General features: G+C 40.4%; 1 protein-coding gene across 7 annotated transcripts in view; it reads right to left on the bottom strand.

The window, feature by feature from the left end:
- The window catches only part of PPP1R12A (protein phosphatase 1 regulatory subunit 12A), a 178,007-nt gene that overhangs the window by 100,227 nt on the left and 56,299 nt on the right, over positions 1-21,481 (bottom strand). For all 7 annotated transcript variants that reach the window (XM_089674039.1, XM_089674040.1, XM_089674041.1 and 4 more), the window contains exons 4-8: positions 17,352-17,511; positions 15,224-15,368; positions 12,216-12,290; positions 7,984-8,063; positions 4,128-4,285 (exon numbers count right to left, since the gene is read on the bottom strand). In XM_089674039.1, the coding sequence (XP_089530165.1) occupies positions 4,128-4,285; positions 7,984-8,063; positions 12,216-12,290; positions 15,224-15,368; positions 17,352-17,511 (618 nt within the window). The remainder of the gene's footprint in view (positions 1-4,127; positions 4,286-7,983; positions 8,064-12,215; positions 12,291-15,223; positions 15,369-17,351; positions 17,512-21,481) is intronic.

Raw genomic sequence — 21,481 nt, 5'->3', positions numbered from 1 at the left:
TCTTCTCCAAACGTACCTTTGCTCATTCCGGCCAAAAAGTTCAATTTTAACCTCATCGGTCCACAGAACTTGTTTCCAAAATGCATCAGGCTTGTCTATATGTTCATTTGCAAAGTTCAAACGATGATTTTTGTGGTGAGGACGTAGAAGAGGTTTTCTTCTGATGACTCTTCCATGGATACCATATTTGTACAAGTATCTCTTTTTAGTGGAATAGTGTACCACAACTCCAGTGTCTGCCAGATCTTTCTGGAGGGATCGTGCAGTCAAATGTGGGTTTTGAATTGTTTTTCTCACAATCCTGCGAGCTGTTCTGTCTGATATTTTTCTTGGTCTTCCAGATCTTGCTTTAACTTCCACTGTTCCTGATGACTGCCATTTCTTAATTACATTCCAAACAGAGGATATTGACATCTGAAAACGCTTTGCTATCTTCTTATAGCCTTCTTGAGAACAATTGAGAACAATCCATGACATGGCAGGTCTCAGCTTTGCAAAGGGGGCAGTGCATGCTATAAATTCTGCAGGGTGCCCAAACTTTTGCAGACGCCATTTTTTTGTTTTCTGTTATTTTGAAAGTGTAAATGATGGAAATAAAATCTAACTTTTGTTGACATATTATAAGAATGTCTAATCTGTAATTTGATGCCTTTTGGAGATTTTTCCATCTTTCCTTGGCTTCTTTATGCACATTAATACAAATTTTTAGCTGGGGTGCCCAAACTTTCGATCCCCACTGTACATACTACATCTTCCAGAATGTTCTCCAGAAAGAACGAGAGAAAAAAAAGCATTTAAAAAAAAATTAAATGATTACACAGCACATATTCAAACCCACTACTACGTCTGGAAGGGAAGCAAAGAATATAGGTAAATCATCTACCTATTTTGCCAGAATCACTTATATTGGCATTGGATCACCCAGCTAGCATCTAAAGCAAGGCACATCTCCAATTCACTAAGGGTGACCATAAACAACCAAATCAGACAATCAGGTTTCTCATTTAAAGCTTGCACAATAAGATATCTCAAGATGTCAATAAGTACCTCCAGCCATCAATAGAAATTCTGAACTTCCCAATTTGAAAAACTTTTGCCCAATGAATACATAGATGTCCCCTTGCGAAGATACCAGTCTACCTTTGGACAGCCCAAGGATGTCCAGACAATTTCCAGGGGCTGGCATACCAATAATTAGAGCTGAAGAATAACTTTAATTTTGGCAATGCAACTGTATGTTTACTGACTTCTTGACGGAATTCTAAAATAACTAAATATATTAGCAGGAGAACAAGTTATCAAATTAGGCTATATCTAGTACCACAGCCCCTTTCATAATCCGCTTTGTTGCTCAGCAAAGCCAGAATGCTAGTCAACAAATAAACGACCAGAATGAAGCATGAAAAGTGCTCACCAAATGATGAAACCTAGTCAGTACTGTGATGTCTCCAGTGGAATTATAGTTATTTACAATACATTTTTTTCTAATGGGGAATTCGACGTCAATTAAAAAGGTCTTTGAACACGGGAGGCTGAACCGGTTCAGCGTAAATGTCAATGTCTTTTCCCGGCCTGGGCAGCCCAGGTACAGTGTGCAGCCTCCCAGACAAGAATGGGCTGTGTGCTGCTGTAACTGGGTATACAGCACTACTATTGTAAACACGAATATAGCAGACAGGCTTATGCCATGTGCAAGGACCTCAAAACAGCCTAAAAAATAGGTACTGAGTTTATAATCTAAAGTAAACATTAGATCAATGTGAAGTGTTTTCTTAAAACGTTATACTTCCCTGTTCTGTGTAATGGTTTTGCAGAGTGGCCCGAATCTCCTCTTCTGGGGTCCCCCACCAACACTCCAGGTGGCTGCTCTTCTCAGTGCACTCAGTTTAGTATAAGGAGGAATGAGTGGGCAATATTAGCACTGGGACATTTTTTTACCTTAATGCAGGGAATGCATTAAAGTAGAATTGCAGGCAAATTTTTTTTTTTTTTAATTTTATTTTGGATAGAGTAAGGGAGGGTTATAACCCTTGTACGTTTTTTTTTTGGTCATCTGTGCTCCATTGCGGAGATTTACCTTTACTTCCTGTCCCATAGCATAAATAGGAAGGGAAGGAATCCTTACAAATGAAAAAAGGAACCCCCCCCGGTCACCAGAACCCTAACAGGTGTTCTAATTTATCTCTACTCTGTCTAAAACTACAAATATAAAATTCCCTTTAAAAACTTTATGGTAAAAAAAAACACTTTTGTAGAGACTAAATTAATAGTGACACTCCTGTGCCTCCTTCTATGTGATATATAACCATGCGTCATAATCCTAGATCTCCAAATGTGGATAGCTGCAACCATCAACTGTGTTCCCCGAATACCCATTAAAGTAATATACTGAATGCGATGTTGGGCTCACTGTTAACAACGTGACAATATATTCCCAAGGAGATGAAATAAAAAAAAAATGTGAATCAAATTAAATAAAGCAATAAAATATACAAAACATAAGAATGTCTCTGGTATTCTTCTTTATCACGGTGTCCTCTTTTTGATTCATCAATCTACCGTGTGATCATGTGCCATATGCTTCCTAGCTGGCAATTCATACATCAACCCAATTGTAAGTGCAATACTTAAGTTTATTAAATAAATTCTTTAACATACTACATTATGAGGATTTCCCTTGCTGTCTGAGTTTACGTAAAGAGCAGAGAAAGGAGAGATCCGATCCCTTAAACCCTTTCACTGCCAGAACAGTTTTTGCACACGCTTAATAAATTATTTCAGGTTTGAAGATTACACAAAACCCCCAAACATTTTCTGAAAGCAGAAAAAAATAAATAATGGTAGTTTCAATTTATGTCACACAATATTACTGCAAAGGTAAAAATACACGCTACAGTGAACTTTTAAGTAATCAAAATGCGAGGATGCACTGAATAAATAGATAGCCAACATGTCAAACCTTCAATTCGTGGGCGCCCGTGAAATGACGACAAACTTTAGTACGCTACATTTTCTATAGGAGACTCCTCAAAAGCCCCCCTTATTAAGCCATCAGTTTAGTGCTATAGAGAAGGACTTGTGCTAGAAATATTGCTCTCACTTCGATGTGCGCTGTGATATGAAACGTGTATCACAATTAACGTTTTCATGGCCAGACACCCAACACATGCCTTTATGCTCAACACATGCCTTTATGCTCATACGTGTGTGTGTGTAACTTTTATTTCCCCATCACATAGGGGGATATGATTATTTTTTGGTGACAGGTTCTCTTTAACAGGACATGCAGGGTCTAAAAAGACCCTGCATGTCTACTCTGGGCTCCATTCAATGTATTGCAATACATTGCTTCTTGGCTATGCTAGCCGGCGAAAGTGACAGGTGACATCGTACACGTCACTTTCTGGATTACAGAAAGAAGGGGAGTAGAGCAGACATGTGTACCAGGGGTGTGTGGAAGCAAACTGAGCGGCATCGCAGCCAGCCAGTCTGACAGTTTTAGACACAAATCTGGTGTCACCGGATTACGTGTAAACTCCCCCCCCCCCCCCCAACCACACTGTGAGGTCTGTAGGAAGTACAGACCGAGCAGTGAAAGGGTTAAAAGACCACACACACAGTACCACAACAAATGTTATGCCATTACACTGAATATTATAAGTGGAATATTGCCTGTCCTACCATTGCTCTGGAGGGCTACGATTGAACCTGTAAAAGGGAGAGAACATCTAGACTTGAATTGTATGATTGTATGCAGGTCCACGTTTGAAGGTTGTGTACATGGTATGAAAAGAGCCGGGATTCACTGAACACATGGTGGAGAAAACTGATGTATGAACTGCCACTTAGGAAGCATATGGCACATGATCACATGCTGGATTGATGAACGAAAAAAGACACCGACAGAAAAATACCAGACATTCTTATGTTTTGTATAGGTTTATTGTATTAACTGATGCACATATTTAGTTTTTATTAATTATATAATTAGGCGTATATATTCACGTTGTTAACAGGGTAAGTGCAACATCGCATTTCACTATTTCTTTACTACCACTTTAATATACAAATTAAAAAAAAAAATAGCAATCGAACTCCTAAAATGAAACATGCTTCTAGGTACTAACCTGTTTCTGCTTCAGATTCAGAGTCTTCCTCCTCCTCTTCTTCACTGGAACAGCTAGACTCATCTTTCTTTCCTTCATCCTCTTCATCTGCCTTCTCTTGTTCAAGAGACTCAATTGTTGAAAGGTTCTTCTCTTGCTCAATAATTAAAGTCTCTTTGCTAAATGAAGTGTAAATTTAGTTTTAGAAACAGAAAGGAAGAATTTAGTGAAGAATTTAGTGCTCAATGTTCTAGAATCCTTCCCCGCTAAACACCTGACTATAGCGGCTAGGAGCTGCTGTCAGTATGACAGCTGAGGTCCCATCTGTGCAGTAGATTAAATTAAAAACACAAGAAGTTTCATTCATAACAAAAAGCAACAACACTATCCACTGAACACTGCAGTACTCACTCCAAACTGATCTTGCACTTTACGGCAGTATACCACAGTTTGGAGCCTGTGGTGACCCAATAGTAATCACAGCACTGCAGAGAACATTTTGTGATTAAAAGATAGGTTGGACAAGTGCTTTCTCAGGCCTTCATTTGTCCTATTAATTGAAGTGAACTGGATGCAGCTTGCTTTTGGCTCCTGAAGAAAGCAAGGCCCTAAGTACATTTGTAAAGCACTTTTTTTTTTTAAAGTAGCTTTAACATCCCTCTCACTCGTATTTTTTTAAAACTATCCAAAAATGCAGAGAACGCCAAGACAAATACTACCAACTATTTTACCCTGTCGTCCTCTGAACCCCCCCAAAATCGGAGGGAACCCATTAACAAGAATCACTTTTTCTTTAAACACAAATTTTCTTTATTACACATCCAATGATTAGATCGGCCTCTTCCCCATCTGCTTCCAATGGACAAATTTCCCCTAGCGCCCAGTCACTATCACCAGCACAAGACGGGAACCGAAAACTCCCAAATGAAGACACAAATGCATTCTTTCCAAAATTAATATAGACAAGTTGTGACTGGAGCTATGTTTCAGTGAAGGCCAAACTGTACTGACATCCATGAAAGAGATCAAACTGGCATAAAAATATTAAATCCTAAAACTATGTAATATATTACACCTTACCAATCGCTAAATGCAGTGGCTGCATTATTTTCCTTATTCTAACCTGCTGATGTGGCCTGTAACGCACCTCTTGTCTTAGGGTGTCTCCAGTATAAATGGAGGCACAAAGGAGGCACCCTAGACTTTGTCAATCTGGCGAGAGGGCAGTGTTAGATGCACTAGTAAATTCAGATAGTCTTTACTAACAAATCAAAACCAAAAACTCCAGCTAACACTAAGTAGTTACAGCAACAGTTTTTTTTTTCCTTTTGGGACAAAGGTTTTAACTATGTGAATAAAAGCAGATCATTGTAAGCACCCCTGTCCATTTCATACTGTCTAAACCCTCTAAATGAGGGATACACAACCTTTGAGAGGTAAATAAAGTGTGTGTAACCCCGCGCTTAAATTACATATATTGCGATATTTTTATAACCACTTACACTCAGGGTCACGCGACTGTGACAATACACTTTGGACAGAGACGGCTGACTTGATGGACCGAAGCAATAGGAAATGATGGGGGAGCCGTGGCACTGCTGTACAGTAACAAGGGCTGTGATATTTTAATGTAATGTAACTGCAATTTTAATATTAAAGTAGTTTTAAAGTTACTACACTATGTGCCCCCCCCCCCCCCATATATTTATGGGCTTGATTACAGAGCAGCAGTATGTACATGTCTGGGATTTAAAAGGGCCGTACATCTATCTTACAGGTCCAAAGTGTGAGGTGAGCACATTGGCACAGTGGTGGTGGAATTCACCAAAATGGAGTTGATGTAAAGCTATAAGCTGCACACGTGATGTATATAACAGCATATTGGGACTTGCATCTGGATCACAGGAATCGCACATGTTAAACTTTATTATATCATTGGACTGTATATTAGAGCACATGTATTGTAATATTTGTGTTTAAATTTGATTTATTTTGTACGTTGATTTAGGGGTTGGCACAGCATAGATATATAGCTTTGAGGTATATCTTTTTTTTTTTTTCTTTTAAACCTTTGAGAAGTGGAGATCTACCTAAACAAAGAGGGGTGGGATCTGTAAAAGTGAGAATACAGGGGGGTCCGGGTTGCAGAAGGAGGGGGAACCTGGACAGGAGTAGTGGTGATGGCATATTTACTGGAACTGATCTCTTGAAGTTCTCCCCTGCAGCAGCTGAAAGACAGCTGGAGGGAGAGAAGAAGGGCAGCCAACCCCTGATCTAATGCTAAATGCTGTTCTTTTAAATGGAGCTGAAAAATAACACTTACTGGTTGGATCAATAGGTAAAAATAAAGGGAGTCACAACATATAAGAATTGGTAAACTGCAATTTTTAAAATTTTTGTTTTTGGGCTTAATACCACTTTAAATAAACTTAACATTCAATTCCATATTTAGCAAATAATTTTCCAAAATAGCAGCTATTCAGGATGATGTCAGAGCATTTACTTCACACCAAACACCACTGGACAAACTGGCTCTTAACTTTTAGCTGGCTCCTAGATTCAAAGCAAAATTTGTCAAGCCCTGCAATACAGCATATAGCCAATTTTTTTTTTGACAGGGATTTGCTTGCTCTTTTTGGGACAAAGATGACCAACCGTTGATCTTTAAAGGGGGTTGTGGATTAAAGGGGACTGTGATAATGGGGGGGGTCTCTAAGGGGAGTGCTACTATGAAGGGACTGATCTAATGGGGGGTGGGGGGTTGAGTGCGTGCGAATATATAGGAACTCTGATCTAATGGGGGTCTGTAAGAGGGGGTGCTGATATAAGGTGACTGATATAATGGGAGGTCTCTAAGGAAGTGATGCTAATATAGGGGTCTCTAAGGTAGCCCCTCCTTAGAGACCCCCTATTAGTTCACAGTCCCTTATATCAGTGCAGCTCCCCCTTAGAGACCCCCATTAGATCAGAAAGAGCCCCTTCCTCCATATATCAGCAACCCTGCCCACAGATTGCCTTATCAGTGGGACTGCAAGCCAGTAACTGGAGCTGGGAGATTTAGTTGGAGGGTGGAGCTGGAGTGGCTGCGGCTCTACGGCCATTTTCCTTGCCTCCTGTTTGTGCAGGGTGCAAAGGAGATCACTGAAGCGAGTCAAGTACAGCCTGAGGCGCCCAGCAGGGGAGAGGGCAGAGACAACAGGAAGGCAGGTGCCTTGGGTTTCTTATCTCACCTAGAGAGTAGAGTTCAGTCACCACCCGGGCCCCACCTCGGGCTGCCCTCCTTGCAGGGCTCAGCCAGGTCACTGCTGGCCTTCAGAGAGAGCCGGGGCTCACTGTCTGCTCCCCTCTGCGCTGTCCACACCTGCTTCTCTGGATGGCCAGGAAGAGATCATCCCCAGCTCCTTTCCTGATTGGGGGGAGGGTCAAAAGGGGGTGGGAAGTTCCAGCCAATGGAGAGGCTGGTGGGAGCCCGGGACATGACTTGTCGCCGTGGTGACCAGGATTTGTCAAGCTCTGTATAGAATAAGCTCTGTATAAAAGAGCAGACTAGTATACGACAAATTATCTTTTTCGGTGCCTTCCAAAACCAAATTATCCAAAATACTTCTTATGCAGAGTGCAGTGTGTGTGGGGAGGGAGTAAAGATCGTTCGCACTAAACACTGGGCTCTGAGGCAAGGATGCTTAGATTTTATTTTGGCAGTTGCGTACATGACAGGGGTGTACGTATATACACGATTTGTAAAAGTGTTTTTTTGAGGTTGTGTTTTTGGGCATATAATTCACATGCTGTGATGGCTCTTCTGGTTTTCAGACTAATTTGTTACAGGTCAACACAAGGCATATGCAAAAGGTATAAATAAAATTGTACAGCATACTTCAGTGTTTTCAATGACTGATTGTTTTCGGTAGTAGAAGACTCAATTAATGGTGACTTCTCTTGTTTTTCACTCAAAAGCTAAAGAAAACAAAAAAAAAAAACACATGAATAGCTATGGATAAACATGGCAGATAATGGTCAGCAATTACAATAGACATTCAATTTTGTCACACCTCAACCTAGCTTTTGTTTTTTTTATCAAGACAAAAAATAAAATTAACCATTAAGGTATTTAAAAATTCAAATATAAAAAATATTACAACAGATGTCAACATCACAAATCTAAACGTGTTAAAATCACTGAATTGTTTACTCAAACAGCAAACAATATTTGCTATAGGACGATTACTTATGATGGCAGAGTAGACCCCGAGGTAAGCCTAAAGTGTGGCCATGTGTCACAATGGATCCAGTATACCAGGGCTGCAGAACAATCACCCTGGTGTTAAGATGAATGGCTTTACTGCAGAGCTGTTTTGCAGTTTGATGCCATATGCCTCTGACTGGAATCTTAGGTGGGTTGACTGAGAAAAACACATTCCTACCAGACATGGATGCAGCTTTACCATATGACTTGCACCTAAGAGGAAAATATGACAGTGCAGGTGGGGGACTGCCAGAGTAGGAGGAGAGCAACCTTTCTGTTTAATATCATTCCACAGAGCAGGTGTTACTTCATTTTCATTGAAAAAAAAAAACTTAGTATTTAGTACAACTTTAAATTAACAAGCAGATAAGCAAACCACCACATCCACATATGAAGATTTCCCCGCGCACACACACTAAAGCCATTTTAGATATATCTGGCTTAGTAGTATGTCTACAAGGTTCCAGAAGCCTGGACTACAGGACAAGGTGCCGTCCTATTTGAATTTGCATGTTTGAACCTATGAAGAAGAGAGGGAGACCTGCACAAGATCATGAAGGTATCAAAAAGCATACACACTTTCTATTTAACTGTAAAAGGGTGAATTGACAAATTTCTGATATCTGTAGGTATATTATCAAGAGAAATATTACAAATGGCAAACCTATAAATGATCCTTTCAATTGAAAGTTACTTTATACTGTCAATGACAGTAAGCTGTAAGTTAAGCAGCTTTTTAAGCTGTTCAGCAGTGAAGAAAAGAACCTTTACAACCACTATATACAGTGGATATAAAAAGTCTACACACCCCTGTTAAAATGTCAGGTTTCTGTGATGTAAAAAAATGACAAAAATAATTTCAGAACTTTTTCCACCTTTAATGTGACCAATAAACTGTACAACAAACTGAATTCTTTTTTTGGGGGGGGGATAAAGATAAAAACTAAAAATGTGGTTGACAAAGTATGCACACCTTCTTATAACTGGGGATGTAGCTGTGTTCAGAATTAGGCAATCACATTCAAAATCATGTTAAATAGGAGTCAGTACACACCTGCCATCATTTAAAGTGCCTCTGATTAAGTTCAGCTGTTCCAGTAGGTCTTTCCTGATATTTTCTTAGACACATCCTACAGCAAAAGCCATGGTCCACAGAGCATCAGAGGGATCTCATTGTTAAAAGGTATCAATCAGGAGACAGGTACAAAAGGATTTCCAAGGCATTAGATAAACCATGGAACACAGTGAAGACAGTAATAATCATCAAGTGGAGAAAATATGGCACAACCAACATACCAAGAATTGGACGTCCCTCCAAAATTGATGAAGACCATAAGAAAACTGGTCACGAAGGCTGCCAAGAGGCCTACAGCAACATTAAAGGAGCTGCAGGAATATCTAGCAAGTACTGGCTGTGTGGTACATGTGACAACAATCTCCCATATATTTCATATGTCTGGGCTATGAGGTAGAGTGGCAAGACGGAAGCCTTTTCTTGCCAAGAAAAACGTTCAAGCCTGGCTAAACTTTCCAAAAACACATCTGAAGTCTCCCAAAAGCATGTGGGAAAATGTGTTATGGTCTGATGAAACCAAGGTTGAACTTTTTGGAAATCATTTCAAAAGATATGTTTGGCACAAAAACAACACTGCACGTCACCAAAAGAACACCATACCCACAGTGAAGCATGGTGGCAACATCATGCTTTGGGGCAGTTTTTCTTCACCTGGAACTGGGGCCTTAGTCAAGGTAGAGGCAATTATGAACAGTTCCAAATACCAGTCAATATTGGCACAAAACCTTCAGGCTTCTGCTAGAAAGCTGAACATGAAGAGGAACTTCATCTTTCAGCATGACAACTACCCAAAGCATACATCCAAATCAACAAAGGAATGGCTTCACCAGAAGAAGATAAAAGTTTTGGAATGGCCCAGCCAGAGCCCAGACCTGAATCAGATCGAAAATCTGTGGGGTGATCTGAAGAGGTCTGTGCACAGGAGCTGCCCTCGCAATCTGACAGATTTGGAGTGTTTTTGCAAGGAAGAATGGGCAAATATTGCCAAGTCAAGATATTCCATGCTGATAGACTCATATCCAAAAAGACAGTTCTGTAATATAATCAAAAGGTGCTTCATCAAAGTATTAGTTTAAGGGTGTGCACACTTATGCAACCATATTATTTTATATTTTTTTTATTTTTACTTCCCTGCACCTAAAAGATTTCAGTTTGTTGTTCAACTGAGTTGTACCGTTTATAGGTTACATTAAAAAGGTGGAAAACGTTCTGAAATGATAAGCCTACAAAACACATTGCTGTTACTTTTTTGTTCCATAAATAATGGCTTTAATAAACATACAGGTAACTGAATTTAAAGTGGTATTAAAACCCAAACCAAAAAAAGTAGTATATTGCAGATTACCAATCATTAGATGTGGTGGCTGCATCAGTTTTCTTTTCCGCTCAGTTTTCACCTGGTGATCTGGACAGTAATACACCACCTGTACTATATAAGGAGCACAGGGGGGGCACCTTGGGACAGCTGCATTGACCGTCTGGAGGGGAGTGCTAGATGTACTAGCAGATTTAAATACACTAACAAATTGAAGCCACACTCCAGCTAACACTTTATAAGCAGAAACAACTTTTTTGTTGGGACAGTGCTTTCGGATAAAGGTTTTACATAAAAAGTTGATCATTGTAAGCACCCCTGATAGTGTTAAATGGTGTGCCTAATCTCTAAACTGATACATTCTGCTGGAGAGTGCATTCTTTTGAAAAGCAAACAGCCTTACTGACTTGATCGGCAAATTTAAATAGAAACAAGCAAGCCTATAAAAGAAAAATAAACGCAGCCATCATATTTAAGAAATGGTAAGCTGCAATATAATAAAGGTTTGCTTTTGGGGTTAACACCACTTTAAATAACCTTCATATGGTTAGGTAAAATACAAATCATCTGTTTACAAAATCATTACCTTAACAGAACTATAGTTCATTTAATACACATGGGAACAACAAAAAAAGGTGCCCAATGAAAATGAAATTCAATATTGATAAGATTATGTAGGGGACAATGAGAAAATAGAATAAGGACCAGAACTGGATATATATCCTACATCAGTTTGTTATAGGATCCAAAGGACAATACCTTCTTTTCAGAGTGTGTTTGTTAGACTTAAAACTAACAAGAACTCAGACTCAAAACGGTTCAACAGAAAACTGTTAAATTGCTGGAACTAGTGTTAAGCAAAATCCAGAGTCTTTTTCAGGCATGGCAGTTAGACGTCCACTCAAAGACCTCATTTACACTTGCAAAGCGTTCAGAACAGAAATCTGCATTTAGAATGCTCTTCAGAGAGAATTTGAAAAGTGGTAAGGAGGCATTGTATTGCCCCCTTACCATCTGCTTTAACTCCTTCAACTCAGCTATAGTGTGTCGCAACTGTCATATGTGCACAACCCTCCACTGCCTTTGCAGCTAAAGAGGGAGCATTTGGGGGTGGTAAAGTCATGGCTCAGCCTCCTAGTTTTCCGCACCCCAACCTCTAGTGTAAACAAGGTCCAAGTAGCACCTGGCAAAGAGTCTCCTGTGCACTCCAAGTGCGCTGCCTGACAGTAGCTATCCCTGGAAATCAGTTGAGTAAAATAAAAATATGTTTATTTCATTCTACTGACTTTTTACAGCAAGAATGGTCAGGGATTAACTTGCCCTGGCAATAAGCCAATAAGAACAACATTTTAATGCAAAGGATTGTACTGAACACATATGAAATTGGCATATGAAAAACAAATTAATTGTATATTAAAAATAGGTTAAAGATTTTTTTTTTTTAAATTGATAAAATGGATTAAAAAAAATTACCAATTTTTGCTTCTTCTGAAGTTCTTCTAAGTATCCTAAAATATCTTCATCGGCAACATCAAATGCAGTCTGACCCTTTACCAGAAATAAAAAATAAAATATATAAATATGTAAATGGTATTATCCAGGAGCTACACCGCAGAACAGTGTTAAAAGCAAAATTATGGAATAGTTTTATCAATTTTGGATCTCACCTCTCTGCCTTAAAGTGACGCTAAACTATAGCATTCTCTAAAATGAATCAATACACATCCGCTACTTAATGGCCCTATAACCTATTTAAATGGTTTGTGTTATTCTACTGTCTTATAACATCCTCTGAGTGCTTAATCCTCTCCTTTAACCCCCTCACTTCCATTTGGAATGAAAAGTGAGTGAATTGCACTCATGTGCACTACAAATCCCATGTTCCTAGTCCATCTCAGGAAAATGCAAGAAGGTGGCTACATTCCTACATACAGTGGGACCATGAAATAAAAAAACAAAAAAAAACAAAAAAGCTATCCTTCTACAGTAAGTCAGGTCACGGCAGCAAAACAAAAAAAAAAAAAAATCAAATCTGTTCAGGTCACCTTAAAAGAAGAAGTTCACCTTTGGGAACAAAGTTACATGTTCCACCTGTTTTTAGGGCAGAACATGCAAAGTTTTCCCACTGCTGCAGTCTCTCCCCGATCAACCGCCTCCAGTGACAGATCTGGGGGATCTTCTCCCTGCACCCCATGTGGCTGTATCATTCTTTTACAGAGTGCTGTGAATAGGGAAACTGCAGCTGACAGCTTGTAGATTTCAATGCATTACCAGAGCGCTGGTGAGTGCCAGACAGTTCATTGATGGTTCCTGTCATTGTGTAGCTGCCTGCTCGTACGAGGTACAAGCAGACAGCTTACAATGACCATCTGCAGCAGGATCACATTGGACCCTCAAACTGCTGATCACAGGTACAACACTTTACAGACTTCTAATAAAACCTGCAAAATATATGTGCATTTATTTTAAAGGTGAACTCATCCTTTAAGTGGCATTGGCTATGATTTGAGTAAGGTTTCTTTTTTATACTTTTAAATAAAGCAATTGTGATGTTTTTATGTTATGTGCTGCTCTGCATTCTTTTCTTCCCGAAGTATATTGCAAAAGGTTAAAGTGTCATTCTCGCAAGCTCTGAGAGGAGGACTGACCCTTTTTTGGATTATGAGAGTGTGTTCATACTAAAGTGATTTAGTTTTGGCCTACATATAAAAAAGGGGAGTTTCAGTCTGCTAGACTGAGGGAGACACTCAGTGAAGATTTCACGGCTTTTGTTGGAATTTGTTAGAAAATATATCTGGACACATCTGTGGACTGTTGCAGGAACTGCAAGAACTCAGAGAATGGTCAAATTACTTTCACACACAAACTTTTTAGATCAATATTGCACAGATATAGAGTGCTTGCACTTTTATTAGGTAAAATAACTACCATATGGTTAGTACGTTTTGAGAACACATACTTTGCCAGTTTATGGTAAGGTGTGCAAATATATACTGTAGTTTCTCATTACATATAGCTGTACACAGAAACCAGAAAAAAAAAATGTTTGACTTGCCTACAAAACTATTTGTATGAATACAGTACAGAATACGGGCTCTTCTAAGGCTACTAAGCTCGAAAGAGCAGGGCCCTCGATCCCCTCATGTTTTGCATTGTATTGGTATTGTTCTGTCACATGTTCTGTCCCCCTTTGTAATGTACAGCGCTGAGCGAAATATTGGCGCTTTATAAATACTGTATAATAATAATAATACTAGTCACGATGCGAATGGCAGCGTCGGGAATCTGCTTACTCCTGCAACTGTTTTTTTTCACCTGTGAGTGGCTACTTGCACCTGCCAAGCACTCTGTGCGTCCAGAAGCAATCACCACAGATAGTAGCTGGCTCTTGCTGACCTGTCATTGAAGTTTACAGGGCTTGCGAGCCACAGATAACGCTCACAGGTGGCAAAAACAGCTGCAGGGATCAACAGATTCCTGCCGCTGTAAATATCACTGGGGCTAGTGACCCGTGTGAATGTAGCCTTAGACTTAACCTTCGGTTATATGCACTCACCTTCATGAGAGGTCACAGAAAAGGTGCCAGGGCAACCCATAGAACCCCTTCCAAGTGTGAGAAAAATCCTTGCGAGAGGTTGATTTCCCAGTGTAAAAATAAGTCAGAGAGACCACAATTTCGAAGGACTTGGCTTTCAAGCCATTAAAAATCAGACACCGTGAAACGGTATCGTAGAACAAGCCTTCAAACAGCAGGTCTGGCAAGTTTGGAGTGCCAATGGAGTTTCCAAGTACCAAATACATCTAGGCCAATTTGGTGTTAATAAGATCACTGGAATGCCCTGCATTTCAATTCTGCAAAGCAGCCTATGAAGAATTTGGTGGGGGGGTTGTGGTAGAGACATTAACCACTTCTCGCCCACAATGTACTGCGGCAAAACGGCAGCTACAGGCAAAACGACACAGTGGACTGAAGAACCCGGTGATCACGAGATCGCTATGCGATCACATGATCCCTGATCCTTGTACTATTCGGATAAAAGCATTTAAAAAAAAAAAAAAAATTAGCACATTTAACCCTTTGATCACCCCTGGCACCCAACCAGTGCCATTAGTGCAGTGTCAGTATAAAAAATTTTCACTGATCACTGCATTCCTGCCACTAGCGACATCAGATAAGTGACATGCTCAGGAGGGAGAGGAGCTCTGAGGACAAGCCGCACCTGCAAACTGGAGTTGGATGGGACCAGACTTTACTGTATAGCAGGCTGAGGGACCAGAGTGGGGAGCACATTGCCTGGCAGTGACTTCCTGGGAGGGTGAGGAGCTTCCGAGAGAGTCCGGGAACAGGCCACATGCTACAGTGGGATGGGACAGGCTGCAGCGGGAGGGGGCTTCCCATTAGAACTGACCACTGGCCCTAAACCCTGCTGCTTGTCCTGGGTGTCGATAGGAATCACACATCCCTAAGTAACAAGGCTTACCACTTTATTGACAGCATCCATCTCACAAAGATTTTCTACTAGGATCCTACAAGCCTCTTCTTTGCCCCAGTGGGCAGCTGCATGGAGTGGTGCCCAACCATCATAATCTTTAACATTGATATCATAACCTGCTTGAATTAAGAGTCTGCAAAGAAAGGAAAATTAAAATCATCTTATTTTTGTGCCACATCACATATTAAAACTAAGCCCTATATTTTACTGAAAGGGACAAACACACGTGAGGCAAGTAGAAAGGTACGCAACGTACACTTTGGATATTAAGAAGTACTTCTTGATGTTGATATATTAAGTGTAATAACCATAGTCATTTACAGCTTCAAAGGCAATCAAAGCTCTATTTGTAATACAACATGGCAAGTCTACTCAAAATTGAAACTACATTTTGGGTGGAAGCTGAAGGATTTTATCACCAGCTTATATTCCTTGAAAATATATATTATGTTACTTCTACATTTTTAAGAGCTAATGAGCAATTAATCTAATCCCCTTTCATCCAAAACTTAAATAAATTTTAACGAATTAGGGATATCAAATACTGGCACAATCTTAAAGTAGTTGTAAACCTTAGCTTTTTTTCCTAAAAAAAAAAAAAACATAAAACAAAAACAAAACAAAAAAAAACCCCAACAATAATGTTATACTTACCTAAACTGTGCAATGGTTTTTCAGAGGGGCCCCCCTTAGCTCCTCTTCTGGGGTCCCTTGCAGCATAGTTCATTCCTCCTCTTCTGCGAGTACCCCAATAGTAAGCCAGTTGCTATGGGGACACTTGTGTGGCCATGCTCCCGACCTGGGATGTATTCATCTATAAAAACACAGTGCAGCTTGACCCAGCCCTGCCCCCCTCCTCATAAGATCTGATTGACAGAAGCAGGAGATAATGGCTCACTGGACCCACTGCCATGTGACAAAGTGGCTTGTTCCAGTAATCTCTTAGCTTAGAGTTAGAGGATGGACATATTTCAAAACAGGAGGTGGTTTGTATTTGTGCAGAGCTTGGCCTTAAAAATTAAAGCAGCAACTAAACTATTAGGCCCAAACCCCTGCCAATCAAGTAACAACCCTCGTGAAACACGAAAAAAAGCCAACAGTGATAAGACAGGACTACAAGGGACCCAACAAACAAGCTCCAAAGTCCACATCAGTAGAGCTCCTGGAGCACTTTCCCTTCCGGTGGAAGAAAAATACTTGCAGACTATGCAGGGGAACCAGCTCTTAAACACCAACTCTGGTGGTTGGTGGAAGAAAAAAAAAAACCCTCTAGTACTCTGCTCTCCCTCTAGCTAGTGCTCTCCTTTTTTCCTCTGTGCTCCAGCAGTGGACTGTCCTCCAGTTTCTCCATGCCCAATGCAGGGTTTCAGGCTCTGAACTGAACTTGATGATGCCAGAGGGAATCTGACTGCTGGAGCGCTGGGGAGAGGAGCCTGTGGGGACCAGTCTTGCAGCGCACAGGGAGCCTCTGGTAGCGGAGGATTGAGCAAGTGAAATTGCAAAACATTTGTGTATACAGATAAAAAAAAAAAAAAAAAAAAAAAACACCTTTTCCCTCCCTTTGTAAAATTATCACTTTCCCTCTGTTCTCAGCAGTATAAAGGAGCTAGAGGAGGAGAAACCGCAGTACACAGAGCTTGGGGGGGGTTTCAGGATAAGTCTGATCATTAGAGGAGAGCACACCAAGTTCCCAGAAAAGCTATAGAACTGACCACGCTGTGTTCTTAGTGTGGTCGGGTTTAATAAGAAAGGGACCGACAGGAACACCAGAGATTTCACACAAAAGGAAGAAATACAAAAAACATTTTCTACCATTTTGCCTGCCTCTGGGAGGTGGAGTCATACAGTCCTGGACAGATTACTAGGAAAAATTCCTACCTAGAGTAGCCTACAGATGAATTGGGAAAATAGTACCTTGATTGAAGGGGGGAAAAAATCATATTCGAACAAAAATGACTGCAATGGAGACAGCGTAATATGGTGGCTGGATTATCATTTTTTGTTTGTCCAAACCTCCTGAAGCCAACACTTAAACCCAAATGTCTAAATGATAACATTCCTGTGTCTACTACAATAGAGCAAACTAATTACTGAGTTATATATTCTGTACACATACTTTAAAACTTCAGTGTAACCCTTTGCAGCTGCTACATGCAGAGCTGTGCCTCCTGATTTTGCATGTCGCACATCGCTAATCTGGCCACTGTTTAGCCACTGCCTTGCATCTCGAAGCATTATCCTCTCTTCCTCTTTCCTTGCTGCTTCCACATCAATACCTAAATGCAACAGTGAAATAAAAACAAAATTAAAAAGCTGCACCTCATAACTGTGTATATATGATTGACAATCACAATAAAGATTTTAATTTGTCAGAATAGAAATCCCAAGATAGGGTGCTGGCTAAGGTATAACATTAAAATGAACATGTGTTTTGGCTATACAGGGCAAAGCAAAAGTTAATGCATAAGCTGGCCCTATAACACAATACTTTCCTTCCTCTTCTCCAGCAAGCACAGCAACATGGAAGTGAAGCCCAACCATGTGTAAGCTCCAAGTTCATGCCAATTAATAGCATATGCAGGGCTGAGGACTTTCTCCCCACCCAAGGTGACAGTGATAGTACAGTAAAAGGGCTGTGCCGGACAGCTTTGGGCTCAGTGAATGGCAATAGCTGAAGATACTTCTGAGATCATTCATAATTCTGCATTTGACCTCCTCCAGGCCTGATTCAAGTGTGTTTTGCATTTCTATAGACTTGTAAGTGAATTCAAAACTGGCTGGAAGTGAACAAAAGCTTGCCAACACAGGCCTTAACATAATGCAAAATGCCAGATGCATGCAGTATTCTTCTTTGCTTCTGACTGCAAACAGATTAGAGGAGAGAAAGGATGGCAAGTAAGCGTATCTGTGAGAGACCACTTTAAAGTGAACCTGTGGCTAAGCCATACAAAGCACAAGTTCACGATAGGATCTGTAGTTAAGGACTAAATCATTCTCTACTGGCTTTTACCAGCTTTTCTTAACCGCTTTAGGACAACCCATAGGTTTACTGCCGCAGGGAGGTTTGTGATAACCGGCGATCACCAACAGGGAGGAGGGCTGCATTGTTTACCGACAGCCTCCTCCCTGTCAAGTTTGGGCACAATGCTCGGGATGGCTGAGCACAGCCATCCCGATCAGTGCGCTTAGAATGAAGCACACACCCCCGCCGCCTAGTAAAAACACTCCCTACACAGTTAACCCTTTGATCGCCCTTCATTGTTCACCTCATCCTCCCCAGTGCCATTAGTACAGTGTCAGTGTTCTGTTTTGTTTTGTTTTTTAGCACTGATCACTGTATTGGTGTCACTGGGGATGTCAGTGACATCAAGTCTGTTCCCCCCAGTGTAGGAATGCCCGCCGCAGTGCCGCTGATCGCCGCCATTATTAGTATTACAAAAAAAAATACCAGTATCTATTTCATTTGTAAACACTATAACTTTCACGTAAACCAATTTACACATATTGGGATTTTTTTTTTTTAGCAAAGACATGTCACAGAATACATTTTGGCCTAAATTCAGGCCGAAATTTGTTTACATTTTTTTACTGGACATGTTTAATAGTAAAAAGTCCAAAATATTGGTTTTTTTTTTCCCTCAAAACTTTTTTTTTTAATAGCAAAAAAATGAAAAAAACCGCACAGCACATTCAACTACTCCCCTTGGATTTTTTGGAGCCGTTTTTCACGGAATATCTGTATGCATTGATTGCGGATCAAAGCAATTTATATGCACAACAATTATCGCCGCCAAACCAAATTCAAACCTTGCCAGACCATTCGCATGGAAACTCATTACGGTTTCCCAATTTAAAGTGTTCTCTGGTGCCATGACCAGGCATAGATACGAGTGTATAATGTGTTTTATGCATTTCAACAACAATACACTGTCATCCTCAGGGTGACCTGGAATTTGACCGGCTCCACAAAATTCGGCTCCTCGCAAATCACCTTAACCAAAAATTTGCAGATGTCTATACTCCCCAGCAAAATATCAGCGTTGATGAGTCTCTCATTAATTTTTCTGGCCGCCTTACATTCAGACAATTTCTCCCCAGCAAGCGTGCCAGATATGGGGTCAAGATGTAGAAGACCTGTGAGAGGGCAACAAGCTATACATACAAGTTTTGGATTTATGAGGGAAAAGATAGTCACGTGGAGCCCCCCCGGATGTGCAAACTACATGGGGAGCAGTGGCAAGATAGTTTGGGACTTAGTTTCATCCATCCATATCGGGTACCACTTATGCGTGGACAATTTTTATTTAAGCGTGCCACTAGACATTTGTACAATCTTGGAATTGGCGCATGTGGCACTGTGCGACCTAATGTGTGCCCGCCACCATTTCTGGCAGAGACTTCTGTTTTTCATTCAGCCCACAGACTGCATACAAAAAAAAAAAAAAAAAAAAAGGGAAGAACATAACACATATACCCAACAAGGCCCAGCGACGTGCTGGTACATTACTGGACTTTGAGCTGCAGACATCATCCTGGTATTTTTTTTTTTCAGCCAGAAATCGGTTTTCATGTAAAAGCAATCCTAGTGTCTAATTAGCTGCAGGATTGCTTTTAAAAGCAGTGGGAGAAGAGTCCCCCCTCCCCCGCTGCCTTCCACGGCCTTCTCGGGCAGTCCCGTGCCATCAGGGGAACCTGAGAATGCAGCCGGTGTTTATGCCAGCTGACAATAGAGCTGACTGGAGACTGGAAGAGTGCCAATCATCTCTATAGTCTAAGAGACCGGAAGCTACAAGCATTTCATCACTTCAGTATCGCAGGATATAAACGGCGCCACTTGTAAATTGGGAAAGCATCTGATCACACCGATCTTGGTGAGATTAGATAATGTAAGGGCAGAGGAGATATCTAGAGTCTGATAGACACAGATTTCTCAAAAAAGAATATATGACAATGCCCATTGAAGTTATAGGGGATATTTGCATTACCTGTGATAGCATTAAAAAGTGATAAAAAAAAAAAAGAATGAAAAAAGGGACAGTGTAAAAATAATAAAAAAAAAAATCAAAATAACAAAGCATCCTCCCCCGCCCCCCCCCCCCCCCCACACACACGCACGTTGATCCTGTGCCAGTATGTAAACAGTGGTTGCACCATACATGTGAGGTATCGCCATGAACGGCAGATCAAGGGCAGTAATTCTAGCACTAGACCTACTCTGTAAATCTAAAATGGTAGCTTGTGAAGGCTTTTAAAGCGTTGCCTATGGATATAAAAAAGAAAAAAAAACGCTGTGCGAGTACTATGCGACATAAATTGCAGCACTCACCATTTTATTCACTAGGGTGCCTGCTTTAAAAGAATATATATATATATAAATAAATGTTTGGGAGTTCAAAGTAATTTCCTAGCAAAAAAATACTGATTTTGTTTCATGTGAACAAAGTGTCAGAAAAGGCTTGGTCTTCAGGTGGTTAGAAGAGTGAATGATGTGTGGCATAAAAACTTCTAATGCTGGGGGAAAAAAAATGCCCCCACACCCTAAAAAGACCCCTTTCTGGAAAGTAGACACCCCAAACTATTTGCTGAGAGGCATATTGAGTCAATAGAATTTATTTTATTTTTTTTAACCACAAGATTTTGGAAAAAAAAAATTGTTTTTTTTTTTTGTTTTTTTTTTTAGTCAACACAAAATTGTCATTTAAATGATTTATTGCTCACACATGCCATGATTATATGTAGAATTACTCCCCAGAATACATTCTGCTACTTCTCCCGAGTATGGGGGTACCAAATGCAAGAGAGACTTTTTGGCAACCTAGCCAAGTACAGGACCCCAAAATCCAATAGACACATTCAGGCTTTTAAAGGGCTTTATTTCCTCATTATACTTCCTGACTACCTATCACAGTTTGAGGCTCTGAAATGCCACGATAGCACCAAACCCCCCAAATGACCCCTTTTTAGAAAGTAGACACCCCAAGAAATATGATAAAAAGCATGGGGAGTATTTTGCAGATCTCGTTTGTTGCCACAAGTTTTTGGAAAATGAAGAAAACAAACATTTTTTCTTTAGATTTCAAAACCTTGTGAGAAAAAATGAGATCTGCAAAATACTCACAATGCTTTTTAAATTCCTTGGGGTGTCTACTTTCCAAATAGGGTTTTTTTTTTATTTTTTTTGGGGGGGCCTCCGAAACTGTGATAGGTAGTGAGGAAGTGAAATAAGGAAGTTACACACCTTCAAGC

Source organism: Staurois parvus, unplaced genomic scaffold (genome assembly GCF_062004578.1).
Source record: "Staurois parvus isolate SC_StPar_1 unplaced genomic scaffold, SC_StPar_1.0 ptg000147l, whole genome shotgun sequence".
NCBI classification, from domain to species: Eukaryota; Metazoa; Chordata; class Amphibia; order Anura; family Ranidae; genus Staurois; species Staurois parvus.
The sequence above is the reverse complement of the archived record's forward strand: the minus strand, read 5'-3'. Positions and strand labels throughout refer to the sequence as shown.